We start from the raw sequence: 19669 nt of genomic DNA, 5'->3' as shown, positions 1-19669 counted from the left end.
CGCCCCTTTCTATTCCTACCACTTCCACCCATCTTGTCCAGCTTCACTTAAACCTAGAAGACACATCTAAGTCTGTGCTTGGGTATGAACCTTTACCATAGTATCTGGTCCCCTTTTCCCATCTCTGCTGCTCGCTGCAAGTACTGCCTTGGAGTGAGATTCATGTACAAGCTATGTGTGCTGCTGTTTTTTTTGCACAACAGCACCGAGGAATTCTAGAAGAGGACATGAATATGCCTATCTATCTGGTAAGTTTTATTTTATGGAGGACACCTGTGCTTCTCCTTTCATTCTGCCATTTTATTGTGGGATAGGGGTGTGGCAGGAAATTTTCTGCATGACTTTTTCAGAAATCTCCCACCTACTTCTCCGGCATGCAGTGAGAGAGGAGAGAAAAGGCTGTTACGTGCCCAGTCCCCCTAGAGACCTTACACTATGCAGACACACTCCCATGGGTTCCAGCAAAGGAAGAAAATCATGCTGCAGGGTCATCAAAGCCCTCCTCCTTGTGAACTGTGCGGAATTACCTGTACATGTACCTGTTGTAGTACGGGACTGTAAGAGTATTTCTGAGAAGAAAGACATTTTGTGTGATCCCAAACCACCATTGACAGAAACATTTTAAAAAACATATACTTGGCCTGGGCTCTAATAATCTAATGTGGTGCCTCAGTTCAGCAGCGGCTTTGGTGAGGTAGAGGTATGTGTTGGAAGCATAGAGCTGGAAAGCACAAATTCAGGGTCCTAGCAGGAGGACACTTAACAATTATGACGTGAGGGTGCGAATGCTGCGGCTCTTGACATGTGAAAATTACAAAATGCTGCTCCTTGCTCCTTTTCTCTCCCCTAACTCCATATCCACCTTTCTGTGGGTTTTTTTGGTGTGGTTTGGGTTTGGGATTTTTTTAAATTATTATTATTATTTTTGTTGTTTTGGGGTTTTTTTGGTTTATCTCTCTGCATCATATTCCACTCAGAATCTCCCCAGCCTCATCTCCCATGGGCTTCATTTCTCAGCGACTTCTTTTTGTCTAATAAAATGATCTGTAGTGAAACAGTTCAAATTTAAAGGCCGGTGTTTAACTTGACATAATAAGACTTTAGATTTGGCACCCCACTGTGACAAAAATAACGGCAAGGCAGAATTCAGACAATAATGGAGAAACAGCACAGCACCTAGTATTTTACTCCGTTTTGATTACTACTTGTTGTGCAGACCTTTAATGCTTCATTAAGTCTTACAGGTGCCTGGAAGGGGAGAGTAAGATTGCAATAAAGAAGGGATACCCGACTCGGTATTTTTTCAAGCCTGATAAAAGAAACACAATTGATCTGACGGCATGCCGTAAGAAAGAAAGGGAAGAATTACTAAAATCCTAGCAAATGGAAAAATAAACAAGACATATTATGGCATGAAAGACATTTCAACTGTAAGCATCCTATCTACTAACATACATTGTACTCATTCCTCCTCTGAAAAATGTTTTTGTGCGTGTGAAACAAAGTACTAGGATTTATTTTACAGGTAAGTAAATGTATCAGTTTGAACTATTTTCTCGAGCTTTTTCTAGATTCTGTATTTTATATCTAACTGAACACATGCAGAGTGATAAGGCATACAGAAACCGTATTAGCTAGTGAGTTTAAAACAATTCCTTTCCACCCTCTTTTTCTGGAATATATTGCATATATAGATGCACTATAGGTGCACTTCTAATGGGAAGCTTCAGTCATTTTGCAATCAGTAGACTCTCAAGGAAAACAAATTTCTAAAAAAGTTTGGGGAGAATGGATAGCTGCGACAAGCGAGGGGAAGCAAGCAGCCGACTCAATGTGAGTGATAAAGCAAGCTTCCATTTATTACGGCGCGATTATGTCTTATATACAGTTCCAGTTAATTTTATGCCTACAAATCATCTGCTAATTGGCTAAGCTCTAAAGGGTTATATTTTCATACGTCCTCCTACTTGCGGTTTCTGCGGATAGCTAGCTACATATATTTTTTTCTCTCTTGTCTACGCGAATTCCTCAAAGTTATTTACAACATTAGGCACAAGGTCAGTGTTTTTCTCAGCTTCCTTATCAGCATGCCTCAGCACAGCTGCAAGGCCTGCTTCAGCTAACTTACACTAACTTTGTTTCACAAAGATCTTTAAGGGAGTCATGGCCGTGATCACACAGCCATTCTGCAACAGATAGCCAGGAAAAGAAGAGACTGTACTCATGTGATTTGGACAGAGTGATCAAGTGGGAGCTCACACTGATAATTTGCATGAGTCTTTCTTCTTCATTAGACACCTAAGCAACTACAACTACAGCTTAGCCAAGGCAACTCCCAGACGCACTGGAAAACACATGTACCCTTGCCTCTGTGCAGAGAATCCACTGTGCACTGCATTCACAGGGAAAAAAAAAAAAAAAAAAAAAGCTGGTTTGCTTTTTCCTATGACATCTTCTAGGAGAGCAGTTTGCCACCATTTTTGAGGTGCTGATCTCTACATTTTTCCATTGTTATCTCATATAGTGAATTTACACTTACTGGAAATCAGCTTACTTAGTTATGCTTTGGCTGCACTAGTACACTGAATTTCAGTTGTCCTCTGGCCACAGTGCTGGTGGCCTGGACCATCATAACAAGCTGACAGCAGGGAGCCAGCAGCCAGGAATGCCTCCCATCATTTTCCGATGGAGGGCATTCAGGTAGACTCCTGGCATGCTGCGATGGCAACGTAGACTGGCTTCAATAACTGATATTGGCATAAATGGTAAGAACAAGCATGACAGGAAAACTGAGCATTTTGTGCTGCTTGATCTTGCGTCGTGATGTGCATGAAGCCTGAGGCTCACAGCAAAGGAACTTTACCCCCTCAAAGATAGTGCTGGCATCTCGGACGTCTCTGTTAGGCCTTCCCATGCTTGGCCCATGAGAAAACACACGAGGTCGGGCCTTGCTTAGCAGCAAGACAACTGAAAACGTTCATGTGGACACACACCCCCGTTCCTGTGCTAGCCAGTTGGGCTACACGCCACACAAACCCGCGGGCCAGAGCCTTACAGGTGCTTTCTCCCCAGGGCCTGTGTGCAGCCACAAAGCTCCCATGACTTTTTCCTACGGGCGATGCACGGGATCTGGCCGTGCCTGAGGAGCCCGCCTCGGCCCCTGCTTGCTCTTCAGTCAGCGGTGCTTGAGGAACCCGATTCCCCCCTGACCGTCCCTCAGCCGGTGAGGCCTGAGGAGCCGCCTCGCCCCCTGCCCGTCCCTCAGCCGGCCGCGCCCGAGGCGCCCGCCACACCTCCCGCCTCTCCCCCTCAGCGGACCAGGCGGCGCCGCAGGCCCCTCGCGGGCCGCCTGGGCCCCGCCCGCCCCCGCCTGCGCAGGCGCGGCGCTCCCCTCCCCGCAGGATGGAGGTGGTGCTGGCCGACGCGCTGCTGGCCCGCTGCGGGGACCCCTGTGCGCTGCTGCGGGACGTGTGCGCGTCGCTCTCCGCCGAGCGCCTGGAGGCGCTGCGCCTCCTGCTCCAGCGCCTGGCCGCGGGCGGGCCGCCGCCGGGCGAGGCCGAGGCGCTGCGGCGGGCCGCCTGGGAGATGGCGCTGGAGTGGTGCCGGCCGCTGCTGCGCGGCGGGGAGGCGGCGGCGGGGGGGTGCGGGGAGCGGCTGCGGGTGGCGCGGGCGGCGCGGGGGGCGCTGCGGCACTGCGTGCTGCTGTGCGGGGCGCCGCTGGCGGCGCGGCTGGCCCGCGACGCGCTGTCGGAGCTTGCGGCGGGCGGCGGGGCGGGCGCGGAGGCGGCGGTGGAGGCGCTGGTGGCGGCGGCGCCGCGGCTGGAGGAGCCGGCGCTGGTGGCGCGGTGCGTGGCGGCGGCGCTGGCGCTGGTGCGGGAGGAGGGCGAGGGCGAGGCGGCCGCCGCGCTGGTGGCCGGGCGGCTGCTGCCGGCGCTGGGCGGCAACGGCGCGGCCTTGCGGCGCGTCTGGGAGGGGCTGCTGGGCGCCGGCGGGCCGCCGCGGGCCGGGCGGGCGCTGCTGGCGCTGAGCGCTCTGGCCGACGCGCTGCTGCCGCGGGGCGCGCCGGGCGCCGGGCCGGGGCTGGACGCGCGGCTGTGCCCGCGGTTCTGGCGGCTGGTGCAGGAGGGCCTGACGGAGCGGGACGGGCTGTGCCGGCGGCGGGCCCGCTACCTGCTGAAGCGAGCCCTGGACCTGAGCGGCGGGCAGCGCGCCGAGCTGCGCTGCCCCGCGGAGGGCGCAGACGGTACGGCGGCGCGGGCGCGGGGGGCGCGGCGGGGGCCGACCGGGCGGCGGGGAGAAACCGCCCTTCGTTTCTCTTTTGGCCAGAATCGAGCCTGTTCTGGTGGTCTGCTGAGAAGAACGAGGAGCTGATGCAGTTTTGGGAGACGTACATTCTGATAATGGAAACCTTGGAAGGGAACCAGGTGGGAGCCTGTCCACATATGTCGCTTTAGGCGCGCGTACTGGGAATGCCGGTATTGGGCCAAACATTCCCAGTTCTGGTGGCTGAGGGTATCTGAGTCACCACTAACAGGAACATTTTTATTTCAAAGCTTAACTATTGAAAGTACAGCACGTGTGATTAATTTGGAATAAATTCAGAATGCCTCTCTGTCTTTGGAATAATTCTGGCTAAGGCAGGTTGAACTAAGAAAGAAAAACCTGGGCTGCTGTGTGTGGCTGGCGAGGCCGCAGGTGGCCCGTGTCCTAGTGAACGTTGTTGGCCACCACACTGAGTAACCAACCCCTCTCCGGTGGAGGGGACCACATCAGGGTGGCAGAGTGTGTGTGGCCATGGAAGGGGATGGTGCTGAGCCGGAGCATCCCGCATCCTCGGCAGGAAGACGCCTGTTGGCTTGAGGCTTCCATAACTGTGCGGTGTGGTGGTGGTAACTGTTAGTTGTGTCACTGCCTCTTTGTAGTTATTCTATTTGTACCTAATTGCCCTGTAACTCAGAGAAATAGTATTGCCCAAAATGTTTAATTTTAGAGATTTGTGCTGGTTTATTATAATTTTGAGGAATAGAGTGGTTGGTTATTAGGAAGTGTTGTTCTTACCGTATGGTAGCATGGAAGAATCAGTTTTTCTTCAGTGCTAAACTACAATGGACTGTTAGGTGACAAGTGCCAGGATCAGTTGCACGGGTGTTGAATGTTTGTTTAAATGCAGTTAAATTGTCAGTTACTATATTAATGCTGTCAACAATAAATTCTAGCCCACGAATAAGTGCCAGTTCCTAGGTTTGAGAGTTAAAGTGACTACTTACGTTACGTGTGATTTGCATTTCAGATCCATGTCATAAAGCCAGTATTACCAAAACTAAATGGTTTATATGAGCATGCTATATCAAGGGAAAAAGGTAAGACATAACTGAAACACCTCCTAAATATTAGGCAGTTAATTCACACTTTTTCTTGGTTGTTTTTTTTTTTTCTTCTGCTCTTTTAGTAGCGGCTTTTTGTTATGTTTTGTTTCTCAAAATAGCTGTTTTCTGGGTGGTGGTTCCACTTTTTGTGGGTCTGCTATATGCATAGGTCACTTGGAACATGTGTGCAGGCAGTGCTGCTCTGTTCCAAGAAAGATGTCCTAGCATATGCTTATTGCTTACTGTATTATCTTGAAATATTTTTTTTCTGTCAGCAAACCCAACCAAGTGATCCATGTCCACTACGTTTTGCTTTACTTAAGCTGGTGTGAAAATCAAACAAAGGCAGAGATTCTTGCGGTGGGTCATGTGAGCCGAGTCACCTATGCAACTCTGCAAAAGGGGTGAAAAAAGCCCCAACTCATTGGAAGTGGGGAGAGAAGAAATAAAACTAGTGCCGAGACAGCATGTTGAAGGATGTACTGTCACCTTTTGTAGGGCAAAACATAGCACATCTGTTTAGGTAGTGCAAGACGTTAAGAGGGTAAAATTCTAAAATGTAGAGGACAAGTTTTGAAAGCCATGTTAATAATGCCTTTTTGTGTTGGAGATTTAGCAAACTCTGTGTGTGTATATATATATGTAGCTATAATAGTATTTTTGAAATGTCCTGTGAATTGACTCTGAGATTGCCCCTAAGTCCATCAGTACATTGTTAGCATGTTAATACATCGGTGTAATTTCTGTAACAGTTTAGAAGAATTTGCTTTTGTAACAGGTTGTTGGTTGTTTCACCCATCATGGCACATGTGTATTTATAAGCGAATGTTTGAAAGTGAGAATAAAACATTGACAAAGGAAGGCATTCTTCATTTTCTGGAACTTTATGAAACGAAGCATCTTCCAAATCCACTTGGGTTTTCTGAGGTAAGTGTGTTAGGTTACTTGCCAGAACTATGTTCTAATTTGTGGTGTGTCTTAATGCTAATTGCCTCAGTAGTGTTGGAATTGGTCACGTTCTTTAAAAATAACCTCTTAACTGTGCAAGTGATAGCAATGTTTGTAAGCGGCATCAAATACATAATTACTTGAAAAATGGCCAGACAGAGAAAACGCATTTTTGAGTGCAGTCATGCATTCCTATATTTCAGAGTAATGCGCTCTAATTAAAGTTGGCTCCCAGTTTATTGAGATTTGTTACCAGAAGTGAAATTCGCAGAGGGGTGATTTTCAGAGCCCTCTGAACCTCTGCAAAGTTGCTAATTAATATGAATAGATTGAACAGAGTCTTGGATAAACCTGGTCAACACACTTCAAGCCTGTGCATATTGTCTCCTACTCAGGGATGCATTTTGAAGATCTATTGCTAGATAACCCTGTCAGGAGGTGAATGTCTCTGGTAGGATAATCAGTGTATTACTGTATCCCGTTGAAAAACACACTTTAAAATACTCTATATGTGGGAAGAAATGTTGTAAATTTAACATCCCTAATTATTTTTTATTAGTATCATATGTAGGTTGACTCCCCAACTAGCCTGCACCGTAGTAAGGAGTGATCTATTTTATACTAGTATTTATTTCTTGTCTCCTTCAAAGAAGGAGAATTGCCCTCACAGGTCAACATTTCTGATTTATACAAATTAAGTCAGCCCCTTGATGACTGACTTGAAATACAGTCAACCTTAAAACACACCCTAAATCTTTCTGCTTGTGTTGGTGCCTAGTCTTTCCTTTATTTCATGTTTAAGTACCTTTTCTCTGTCTGTTTCCCAAAAGGATTTCTTACTTGCCTGTACCTTTCACAATGCTCTGTGAAATGTACCTAGTGAAAAAATTGCTTTGCTTGTTTATTCTCCTGCTCTCCCTTCTCTTTAGTTTCCTCCACTTTTTTGCTGCTGCTATTTACTACTAGCAAGAGTATTCTCTGATTTCTGACTTTGTCTTTTTAAAGTCTGGTGAAATAAGTCTAATTAGCCTCTATCTAACAGTGCCTTGCAAGTGTACATTTAGGTGTTGTTCTTATTTTATCAGTTTGTCATTGGACCGTTAATGGATGCCCTGTCAGAAAGTTCCCTCTATAGCAGGTAAGCCACTGGTTTTTAATTTTTTTTAAAAAGATGTATTGGTTATTGGAAATGTATTCTAATAACACTGGGTTTGAGTAGTGGATAAAATCTTGGATGGAGGAAAACAATTACTAAGCAAATGGTGTTGCTAAACTAACTGACAGGTAAAAGAGTTTTTCAGGAAAGGTGGGTGGCTGTGAGGTAGATAAAGTAGGTTCAGTTTAATCCTAATAATAGCAACACAGAGATGCCTCAAGGTCTTATTTTATACCTGGTGTTGAAACATTAATTTGGAAATAAAGTGAGATATGATAAATTAGTAACTTAGTGAAGTATTTTCTATCTTCTCATTTTCTTGCCACGTGGAAAGAAGGGGCTGCTCTCGTTGTTGCCAATTCATGACTGATGGAAGTGGTTTTTTGACAATGCCCCATTACCTTTTGGGAAATTACACTGTTTCACAGGAGGCTATTCACAGTTGACAGATGACAGTAGCCTTCTGTGGTGTAAATACATAAAGAACAGATACAAGTTTGAGGAGTTACAAGTTGCTGTACATTCAGTGTACTGATGGCATTCAGTCCTTTGTGCTAGTTGCATGGAGAGTACTGAGAATGGCGAATAAAGTGCTGAATGCACTTTGTGCGCTCAGCGTTACACAGATGCAGTGGCATGGGTGATTCAGCTAGCAATCTGAAACTCAGTTCTGAGTGATGTTGGAGGAGCCTTGACTGGCTGACCTTGGTAGATAGATAGAAACCATCTCTTTATGCACTTTTTCTTTTTTTTGGGGGTGGGGGAAGTGGGAAATGACTGTCACTTATTAAACTGGTGATCAGTTTGGATTAGATGATTCTGCATAAAGTGTAGTCAGAATAGGTTGTTTCATCTAAACATGATGGGACAAATGTGACCTCTTTGGGGGTCTCACAGCAGTTCTGCGTTTCTCATCTCAGTTAGCCGGCTGCAGTATGCTTTCCATGGGCATACATGGATGGGAAGGCAGAAGTTGAAGCAAGTGCTGAGAGTTTCAGTGCGTTAGAGCCGTGTTGGATTGATGCTTCATAATCTATATTTCGGTGAAATGCGTTGGCCTGTGTAGAGGAGGATGCATGTTTGAGTATACCAAGAGTATACAAAGTTGTTACGATTCATGTCAAGCTGCATAGAGAAGAGTATAAAAATCTCATGACTGTTGCTGATCCTTCATAGCCAGGATCCTGGTGGGACACAGTTTCTCTCTGTTGGTCTCGTGGAACATTTATTGCATCTTTACTGACAAGAACAGAAGGTTTTAAGTAGTTTTCTTTATACTGGCTTTATAGTCTTGCTCCCTAGCATACTTGTGTAGGTAATTTGTCTTCACTGTTCTCCAAATCAGACTTGTTGCGCCCCCACTGCATGCCACTGATCTGCCCCGTGGTCTTTGGCTGCCTGCTCCCCGGAGGCCTGTGTCATTCTGGGGGTGCGGGCACAAGATTGAACTGACAGTGCCGTCTCTCACTGTGAGCTCAATGCTCGTAGTCCTGAGTAACCTGACTTGAGGCTGTGCTTGAGTGCTGGAGTGTGCTGCCACCATGTACTTGTAGGTGGCCAGGGAGAGTCATGCTCTTGGGACGGTCCTCATCCACTGTGTGCTCGCTGGGTGCTGTTGGAATATTGGGATAAATGGGAGGGCATTAGCTTGCATCCTCCATCTTTGTGGGCTGTTGGAGCAGTCTCTGCAGTGAATTAACCACTGAACTGCACTTTGTTTTTGTTTAGGGGCAATCCTTGTAGCTGTTAACATACCAGTTGTGTATTTGATGTTTTAAAACCCAACAGGACACCAAGTCAGTTAATGGGAGCCTGTCCTCCTTTGGGAATGAGGCTACAGAAGTTTTTGGCTACTTATGTCATGCTTCTTCCAAAGGAAGAAAAAGGTATGTTTCAGTTTCACCTTTACCTTTTTTTAGATAAAGACACCAAATAAAAACTATGGAGCAGTTTTCTGTATCTCATGTAAATGTTTACCACTACTTTTCTACGTTACTTGAGAGAAAAAATAGTATTTCTCCTCGTGGCAGTGGAGTTTCCAGAGAAGAGAGAGAGGTCTTCCGAAGCTTTGAGGGATGCTGCAATGTTAAGCTACAAAATTGTTTTAGGGGCAAACTGAAGCAAACCTGATTATTTTATTTTTTTTTAATGAAAAAAACCCAAACAAACAAACTCCTAAGTGCTGCAGATGAACAGTATTTGCAGATTCTTTTTTCTTTATTTGTCAGTGTAGGTAATACTATGCTGAGCAAAATTTTTAGATCTGTTCTTTTTTTCATTTGGGGGGGGTTTGGAAGTCTTGGTGTGTTGGGTTGTGGGTTTTTTTTTAACCAATCTGCCAGACTTTTTTAGTCACAACCTGCGTAGTCGGGCATTCAAAAGACCCAGTCCAAGTGCTGAAGCAGAAGCTGAATAAGGATTCTTTTATTGTGAGGTTGGATGGATGAAGATTTCTGAGTTTTTTCCAAGTTTTCGTGTTAGTGTAGGCTGAAAAGAAGGAGCAACCTGTGACAGACCAGAATGTAATACCTGGTTTAATTTGGATTAAATAAGGGTAGAACCAGGTCTGTTCAGTACCCCTATCTACAGGTACATGTTCTGGTAGGAAACACCTTACATGTTTGTAATGCCATAGATGCCCTATTTCTCTGCCCTGTCCCAAGACGTATATATTTTATCACAAAATGGAGGGTCTGTGATTAGCATCCCTGAGGCTGAGTGGCCTGCTTCTACAAATTGTAGCTGTGGTGTCTTGAGGCAAAAAAACCCCTTTAGGCTTGCTTTGGCCCTGCCAGCATCCATTAAACAGGTTGAATCATGATGTACTTTGGTCTGTCATCACATGGATGGAGCAGCTTTAAAAAGGCATTGTCTAATACTCGAAAAAGTTAAAATTCTGTTACTATGGTGATTAGTGTGGATAACCAAAGTGAAAATTAATTTTTTCTGGTTATCTCCTTATCGTATTACCTTACTGACAGACTTCTTTGAACTGTACTTGTTTCATTGAAATAATCAGGAAGTTACTTTGTTGTCTTCCATGTAATTTTCAGAAATGATTGTAACACTTCTGCTGGGGTCTGTGCCATTTAAATGCATTGGAGAACAAGAAATCACTCTGGATTGTTTGTTCTGTTTACTTTTATTTTAAGGCAGCTTCCTGTTAAAATTTATTCAGAAGATGACAAGTAGGCATTGGTGTGCTGTTCCCATTTTGTTTCTTTCTATGGCTCTGGCATATATCCCTGCGTGTAAAGTACTGGGCACTGAAGGACTTCATGCTTTAAGGTAAAATGCACACTGCATTGAGTTCTTACAGATTTCTTCTAAAGTAATGTGCAGAACATCTGGAGAGCCAGGATGTAATCCATGTTTGTTACTTCAAGGAGGATGTGATGGTTGTACATGGGAATGGAAGGTTCTCTCTCCTTCATGTCCATTTCTGGGGAAAGCAATTTAAGAGCCAATGTTTTTCTATCTCTGTAGTACTTAAAAAACTAATGTTTTGCATTTCAGACCTTTGTCATTGCTTTTTTTGTGGCATCATTTTACCCTGGTCTTCCATACTTCCTAACTGATATGTGTCAAACTTCTTCCTTTTCTTCTGATTATATTAAAACCTTGTTTATGTCTGTTGAGGCTATATCAAAGGACAGCCCACAAAACTGAGAATTGAAAGTTTGAGAATTGTAAATAAAAACCTAGGTAAAAATTCTTGGCATGCATATTGTCCTTAATCACTGACGTTTCCTAAGTGTCTGCTTGCACTTCATAGTCACTAAAAATCAGTCGTTATTCCAGTTTAATCAGATTTGAGCTTTGAAACAAAATCTTACTGGTGGTTGAAGGAATATGGGATAAAAGTAGTTTACGGTGTGTGTGGGGGAAGGTAGAAAGTCAGACACTCTGCTGATAAAAGATTATTGAAGGCTTCTTTCAGTTTCGTGCTAGAGTGACAATTTGATTGCAAACATTTCTATTTTCTAAATAAAGAATATTCTTTATTTCTGTATTTGTTGCATTGCATTGGCAATGCAAATACTAAATTATCAGTTCAAACTGATGTGATCATGGGAATTGTTCCTTTAGTTTTGGTTTTGCTTTGCTGCCCTCCCACTTAGCCATGCTCTTTGCTTTGTCAGGTTTATCTAAGTCTTAATACTAGTTTTATAGTACATATATAATACATATAGCAGTAATCTTGGTTTTGGATAGCATGCTGTCTAATCAGGTAATGATGGTGTTAGACTTGGTAGAATGTTTGTTAAATACAGTCTAATATATTGAAAATGGTTAATAATTAGCAAATACATGAAAATGTTTGAACCTCCTAAGTGTGTGTTTTCCACAGTGCATATTTTTCCTCTTTCCAGAGATGTCCTTCAGTGTACTATGATTACACATCAGATTTTGTTGCGTGGAGCTGCTCAGTGCTATCTTCTTCAAACAGCTATGCATTTGACAGATGTGGTGAGTTCAGTGTGGTTGAGGTTTTGGTTTTGGTGTTTTTTTTTTTCTTTTTTTCCTGGTGTCATAGAAGTACACATACGCTTTTACAGGGTAAACAGTATTAAAAAAAATTGCTGAATACAACATGGAACAACTGATTTTGCTGAATTTGCATTTTTCTAGTGACTACTTAATAAACTGTGCTATGTAAGTATGGGTATGCTTATGTTAACTTTTGTTTTTGTAAGATGTATTTTTTTTTCATTACCTTTTATTAGTTGATGTTTTCTTGCAGGGTTTTCCTGCGGTGATTATGAAATAGTATCCCATTATGAATAGCCACTGTATAAACTCAGGTTTTAACATCCAGAAAATAATTGGACTTTCCTGAAATACCCAGGAGAATAAAAGTATTCATAATACTAGAATGATAAAACTACCATTAATTACCTTATTTATTCAGTAGTCAAGGTATTAATGTTTCGGTTGTCTTACAACATGCTTGCTTTTTACATGAGTAGACAATCTTCTATGTTTTGTTTTATGGCTATAAACTTGTCTGAGTAGAATTTCCTTTTAGAAATACAGATACAGTACTTACCAGTGACTCTCACTCATTTATGTACATACATTTAAAAGGTGTCATCAGTGAATAGCACTATTCTTCCAGTCATTCATTAGTTTTCAGGTAGATTTTGATATTTGTGTTCCTTGGTAAAAAGATAAGTTGGTCCCAAAGAGGCAAAAACTAGTCTGTGTCACGGAAAAGTTAATTTCTTTTTCTGGAACTTTTGCCAGATGACAGCCAACTGTTTTAAGTTGTTAAATAGATGTTACTGTTGTATATTATGTTGGCAACTATTGTATCCTGATTAATTTCTTCAGGAGAAAGTGTCCCTCCCAGAAGTTTCAAGTTTTCTTCTGTCCCTTAGACCAGAGGAGTCCCTCAGGAGAGATACTGTGTTATGGGTGGAGGTGAGAACAGAAGCTGGTTTTATGTTCATCAAACATTTTTTAATATCTATACAAATGTATGTTGTTTTACTGACAATTTAATATTTAAATAGTTAGCTACTTTTGCAGGTACGTTATGGAATTTCTGGATGTGGAGTCCTGATGAACTTGTCTTTTACTTGAAAGCGGTGATACTTATTTTTTTTTAATGCTATAAAAGTGTTAATGTTAACCCTAAACAAATTATTAAGCAGTTTCAAAGTGAGGAATTCTAAGATGGCTGAAGGTAAGGTAAAGTGGCCAAGGAGAAAACCACAACTTTTTTCTTTATGTAGAAATTCTCAAGTCTGCAGAAGAAAAAGCTGTCTCTTGAGATAGATTTTTTTTTTAAGAAAAAATTGTTATTTAAATCCTTCAGAGCTTGTATGCCCCAGCTCATTGCGTTTCCTAGAGTTTATCTTGGTATTGCAGCTGTTTGGTATAACTATACTGAAATGCAAATCAGATCTTACTCAGACTTTTGGTCCCTGAATACTGGTCCTTTAAGAGACTTCAGTGTGTTCATCGCAGTCCTAGTCTTCTGCATACTTTGCCATGATTGTAGGAACTGAAGTAGCTATTGGCAACCCTGTACTACTGTCTGTAATCTCTCCCATTAGGCATCCATGCTCTCTCCTCACATAAGTCACACTGTTGGTAATTTCATAGAGAGAGTGTGAAGCAGGGCACTTTATGGAATCCAAAGAGGCTTTCCTCTCTCCTTTTATTAAGGATACAAGGTGGATGTAACATCCTCAGCTGGAGCTGTTCTTGCTCATCAGATTCTGCAGGCAGTTATTTTTGTATATTATATATATATTCTTTTAATGACTACTTCCCTCTCATTTCCCCTCAGTGGTCTGTTGTAAAATTTCATTTGATGGAAAAGAACACTATTTTATAGTGTTAGTCTGGGCATAGACTGCTAGTATGGTGCATGTTTTCCCTTTCTTTTGGTTCTGAAATTACTGACCAGGATAATGTGGATCCTGAGCCACTCTGAATGGGCCAGTACAGGGACCAAAAAAAATTGGCTAAGAGCTGCCTCTGATTTGCATGTTGTTTGGGTGAGCCCAGCATTGGCAGAAATAACAGGGTAATCTCAAAGAGAAAAATGTGCCTACCATGTAGAGTGAGACTGTAAATTTTACATTTCCACAGGATGTGTTTTGTCTCTGCAAGATGCAAAATGCTGTGAAAAAAATTTTCCAAGAAACAATTTTATATATAGGATATACCGGAGCCAATTGAATACATAGCCATGACTTTTGGTTAGTTGTACAGCAGTGTAATGATAAAATAATTTTTTGCATAGTGTCCTCTTGTTACATATAATATACCTTTCATCTTGTTCCATTTCATTGACTTTTGGCATGAAAGTTAAAAATAATAAAAAATGCAGGTCTTACTATGTAACACTTGACTGTGTGAAGCCCTTTTGAGATAAGGGAATTCTTACGAGTCTTGCTTAATTTTAAGAACTGTGATTTTTCTTGTATTGGTACCAATGAATTTGCTTAATTTTAAGAACTGTGATTTTTCTTGTATTGGTACCAGTGAATTTTTTTTTGGGGGGGAGGGCACGCTGAGTTACTGAAGAACCTTTTTCTATGTCAGTTACAAGGCAATAGCCTGCTAAGCCTCAAGGGAGCTGCAGTGAGCAACTCTCACAGTGTGGATTTGTTGATGTAACAGCTTGTGTTTAACAGTGCTTTAGTTAATGTTGGTAATGTCGTTACACAGCTGGCAGATGTGGTTAACTAGTAACATACTGGTTCTAATTTAGCTTTGCAGTTGGTTGCAAGTGAATGACAGATGCTTCAGAAAGTCTGTAACCTCTGATTTTGAACATCAAGAGACATTGTCATTATGTCAATATGTACGCAGTCTTGTGGGAGAGTACCTTAAGACACCAGCATCTGAAAGTAAGTTAAATGTTTATTAATAAAATATTTGGAAGATGATTAAAAAAATTACAGCAATCCTTTGGATTTTATTTGTTTATTTATATTGTACCTATTCAAATTCTATGTAATTTGTGATATTCAGCAGTCTTAAGTTTGAACTTTATTTTCTAATTTCAGTTTTCCTTCATAGCATACAGTCCTGCCATATTGAAAGTTAAGCCTTAAGCATCAGTGCAGCACTAAAACTGAATATTGTCCGTTAGATTTCTTTTGTTACTTTTTTGGTAGTGCCTGAAAATGCTGGAGTGTGGGAGCAGAGGTAAGCACATGTGGATGTGAATATCACTTCTAAGGTTCTTTAGCCTTTCTCAGCAGAGCTTTGTAAAATGACCGAGTGTCTTTATGTAGAGAGATGCTGTATAGTTAGGCAAGCTTGGCAGCTCATACACGCCTTCCTCCATAGTGGTGTTCTTTTAATCTTGGACTGCTTGCAGCACACAAGCTGCCACATGTTATAGCCAAGGAAGGTTCTTTGTATGCAGTATAGATATGCAGATAAATTCTGAAAGGACTTCTTTGTTCACTGCCACATTTTAAATTGTTACAACTTTAAGTTCAGATGTTTTTTTAGGTATGTTGGAAGGAATGGCAAACTGACCTTTTGAATACTTTTAAGTTTTGCGTGGCACTCATTTGCTTGCTACTGAAGTACTGCAGTTGCAGCAAATTTTATATCTTATAATGTGAAAAGTCAAAACTGAATGCTTTTTAAATATTACACGTATAGGAGATAAAAAAGTAGGTCAGAATTTGCTGATGATAAATAGCTTCAGAAGCTTCCTGCAGCCCAGGAAACTTCACTTGATTGTTTTATTGTTAGAGGAGTTGCAAGCAAATTTTGTCTGTTGATATTCCAAGGCATATGCTTTGCGAAAAATTTTGGCAGATATTCTGTCCTTCCTGAAATGTTTGTTTAGGCCTTGGTCTATGTTATCTTCTATTCCATGGCAAACATCTGTGTTTCACTTCTAAAAAGTGATGTTTTTAATTTCCTGGTTTGATACGAATCTTAGCTTATAAGCAGCTCTGTGGTGGCAAAAACCCCCCAACCATGTCTAGTTGCTTGAACTAGCGTGTTCTGCTTTCTGAATTCCCAAAGCCAAAAACGTAGCAGTCCAACCCTAAAACCACCTTATGTACTACTATTTAGGAAACAAGTTTAGAAGTACGATGATATAGTCTTGCATAAAAGATTGATGAAAAGGGAAACTTACTTTTTTATGTCCTTTTGACAGAGTAGTTTTAGTTCTTCATACAACTTTTAACTGGTCAAGATCACAGCTGATGTTTTTGATGAAGCATAGTGGAATTATGTTTGTGGTTAATTTCATTTGAATATGCAAGTGTATTTTTAAAAGCAATAGAAAAGTCTTTTGGGAGATACTACGTAATATATTCTACTACCTGATACAACACATTGCCTAAAATTGATTTCAGCATAGAGGCCAATGAGATTAGCCTCTTTGAGCCATAGACGAAAAGCAATTGTGTTTGAGTTTAGTTTATATCTAGATAATAGAATGCAAAAAATTAGTAATAATATTCTTGTTAGCATTGTTATACTACTGATTTATTTTAAAAGTTATAAACCCAAAAGTTATAAAAATTAATATGAAGATATTTTTTAAATACTGTGAAAACCTTAAAATATCTTTAATCAGGAGAAAATTGCTTTATGCCTGACTGGTTTGAAGCTAAGCTTGTCGCAACAATGATTCTGTTGGCTGCAGATGTGGAGCAAATGAGCAATAAATACAGGTAAGTATGAAGTATCTTATTTTAATTATCTCTCTTTTTCACCTTTTCACTCCTGAAAGATCTGGTAGAAGCCTGATCAAGTCAGGAAGCTGTCCATTTCTCTCTGTAGAGTTTCGGTCAGCCTGATCATTCCTTAGACCTTGTCCAACTGTTGCTGCAAACATACTGGGTAACATTTCTAAAGATACTTAAGTGACTTGGAAACATGTGTCCTATTTATTTCCATAAGTGACTTCAGCACTTAAGGCAGATACTCAGAAGAAGACTTTCTTTTTAATTTTTGTTTTTGTGTAGTGGAAAAAGCAACATAGAATGGATTGAACTAGAGGCTTTCTTGAACCCTCTTCTGGATGTCTTGATGAGACTTGGCAGTAATGCTTACATACCAACACTGAAAACAGATAAAAGCCTACAGCTTCTCTTGAAGTTATTGCAGACCCGTTCGTTAAAATGTTCCAATACGCAAGATGGTTAGTGATATCTTCAGTATACTGTGTCTTATGTTAATTATAGTCTAACTAAAACTAAGGTACTTACTGTTTTAAGGCTATATTGTCAAATTAATACTAGCCTAGAAGTGGTAAATGTGAAAGTTGACAATCTGGCATATCTGTTACGAAATAGAGCTGTGGGTCCAATCCTACAGGAGCTCTTCTGAAGGTGTCCCAAGGACTGGGAATTGAGAACGTGGAAGCCTTTGAAGAAATCAGTTGTTACCCATTAGGATTAGATTAGCAGTTAGTTAAAATATGGAGAGTGTGATTGTATTATGAATATTTATAGGCCAATGTATGGGTTCCATAAATCATGTAGACTCTTCAGAAAGAAGTTAGTACAGAAACTCAGCTTAATCTGCTTAGCTGCTGGTGGTTCAGCCAGAGCCTTCCCTGAGTGCATGAAGTGATCCTGCTGGACATACTGTTTTCTGAGTTGACCGGTAGGTACTTTTGTCTCCACTAACACTATTTAGCCTGCAAAAGACAGGATGTCTCTGATTATTTCACAGTATTGGGCATGATTTCAGTAGGCATGCTTAACTTGCTTGCTTTAGTTTGACTGTGTTTAGATGCAAGGAGGTTAAGAGGTGCTCATTTAAGGACAAGACTGCTGATCTGACTGTCGAGGAGTTTTGACCCCCCACAGATTGAGAACTTTTAGCTGGTAGGCTTTTCAGGAGAGTCTGAACAAAAGCTACGGAGTCCTTACTACTCCTTTTGTGAGAACTTGGTCAGTTTGTAACAGGAATAGCCTTTTTTTTATTTTTCCTGAGAGCAAATTCTAATTAATGAAAATAATACTGCAATTTTTAATGCTGAACTGGAACAGGAGGGTTCTTGGTGTTTATTTTCCGCTTCCCCAGAATTTTGGGATTTTGTTTTCAGTGTTTTTATAACATGGAGTACAAGAGTAGTTTTGGAGTGGGGGCCACAGGTTTAGGCTCTTACATGGAAAACAAAAATTGTTATTTCAGGTTCTGCATCCAGGTTTCATAAAGATGCCTAAATGCAGCCCTGAAGTAAATACTTGCCCTCATTTTAAAAAGTGATTTATTACATTTATACCCACACACCCCTCCCCTGGAATTTTAGCTGTTTGACTGAAATATTGAGCACTAGTTATGCAGGCTGTTAAAAGTTCGTATTGTGTGATGGTCTCTGACTGCTGAAGTGAATTCCTTCAAGTGAAACTCAACTGGAAGATGTGCCCCAACTGCCAGTGCGCATTCAGGCTACGGCAGAAGGCTAGAATAAGCCTGAAGCAGAACACTACAAAACACATGCAAGTGCATGTTAGGTTTTTAGTATCGTGAATCGAACACTCTGTATGCCTTATTTCCTTATGTGCTTGCTAATGTAGATGTAATGGGATGGCTTCTGCTTTGGGAATTTTGATGCTTGATATGCCTGATTTAGCATGTTAAATTCTGCTGCCAGAGTTCTTAAGGTACGGCAAGGCTGAGCATCGCCGTGTCTCAATCCTTTTGAACACCCCCATAGGTACTCCAGTACAGCTTATAATCAGTGGAGTCTTTCCAAGAGGCTTTCAGAATTGGACTTGTAATACATGTCCGTTTGGGCTAAATTGAACAGGAATTACTTTTCTCTTCTTAGGTTGTTTCCTACAATATTTTTGTGCTACTTTGTCCTGCACAGGAGAGCCAAGTAATAAATCTTGTTTCCTCAGCCATGAGTTGACTGGTGAGGGGCAGGAAGAGTAATTCTGTAAAATACAGAAATTTTGTTTCTGTGTTGGTTAAACAGGAGGTGAAAAGTCCTGTCTGTCAAATGGAAAATGGTAAAATGAGAGGGAAGAAGAAAGGAATTTAAGCTTGTAAAACAAAAATAATGATTGAGAAATGTTTTAAGAATACTTTAATGGAGATAGACATGTCTGAAGTGCTTGCTGAAATTAGCAGCATTTTTCCACAGGTCTTACTGTCTGTGCTGTTAGACTTGACTATCTTAAACAGTAAGTTTTTGCTCATCATTTTTTTTATAGCATTACAGAGCCATTGATAGTGGATTGGATTTTATGTCCAACATGTTTATCTGAAGAATTTATGAATTTTAGATGCAGATGTTTTAGTGATTTGAGACTTGTGGTGAAATGTGATAATAGTCTGACATAGTTGTTTGTTCTAAACAAAGTAAGCATTGGAAATGCAGTCCAATGAGCCATTTTAATAGAGAACATTGAAAGTAAGTACAATATAGCTTTAGAACATCTGGAAATATGTCCCTTTGTATTTCTACCTTTTGAAGGTCTTCCATTTTATAATTTTGCTACATGAAGCGTAACTCGGGGTCAACCTCAGAAAAAAACAGCCATGTAAAACCTCTGGGTAACTCTCCTAACTGCTGAAACTATTGACTGATGTTTTTAGAACAAGATGATCATGCAGAGTACTTTAAGTCCATTTTCCATATTTATGTGTTATTTCTTTGGCTTTCAACTAGCCCTTACCCTGGAAGCAGATTGAAGTGTGTGTGTGGTTAAAACATGATTTACCAGTGACCTACCTCTCTTGTGTA

At 41.3% G+C, this 19669-nt stretch overlaps 1 protein-coding gene across 2 annotated transcripts in view; it reads left to right on the top strand.

The window, feature by feature from the left end:
- Positions 1-2231: 2231 nt before the first annotated feature.
- TARBP1 (tRNA guanosine 2 -O-methyltransferase TARBP1) overlaps positions 2232-19669 on the top strand; it is a 42130-nt gene continuing 24692 nt past the window's right edge. The window contains exons 1-12 of one of the 2 annotated variants that reach the window (XM_080388856.1): positions 2232-3845; positions 4327-4424; positions 5291-5360; positions 6145-6293; positions 7400-7452; positions 9259-9356; positions 10623-10758; positions 11844-11940; positions 12805-12894; positions 14699-14837; positions 16541-16637; positions 16932-17107. In XM_080388856.1, the coding sequence (XP_080244982.1) occupies positions 3119-3845; positions 4327-4424; positions 5291-5360; positions 6145-6293; positions 7400-7452; positions 9259-9356; positions 10623-10758; positions 11844-11940; positions 12805-12894; positions 14699-14837; positions 16541-16637; positions 16932-17107 (1930 nt within the window). In that variant the 5' untranslated portion in view covers positions 2232-3118. Of the gene's footprint in view, positions 4244-4326; positions 4425-5290; positions 5361-6144; positions 6294-7399; positions 7453-9258; positions 9357-10622; positions 10759-11843; positions 11941-12804; positions 12895-14698; positions 14838-16540; positions 16638-16931; positions 17108-19669 lie in introns of both variants that reach the window. The other variant, XM_080388855.1, reaches the window with a different exon arrangement.

This window comes from Falco punctatus (assembly GCF_963210335.1).
Source record: "Falco punctatus genome assembly, chromosome: 5".
Classification (NCBI taxonomy): Eukaryota; Metazoa; Chordata; class Aves; order Falconiformes; family Falconidae; genus Falco; species Falco punctatus.
This window is presented reverse-complemented; position numbering and strand designations above follow the sequence as displayed.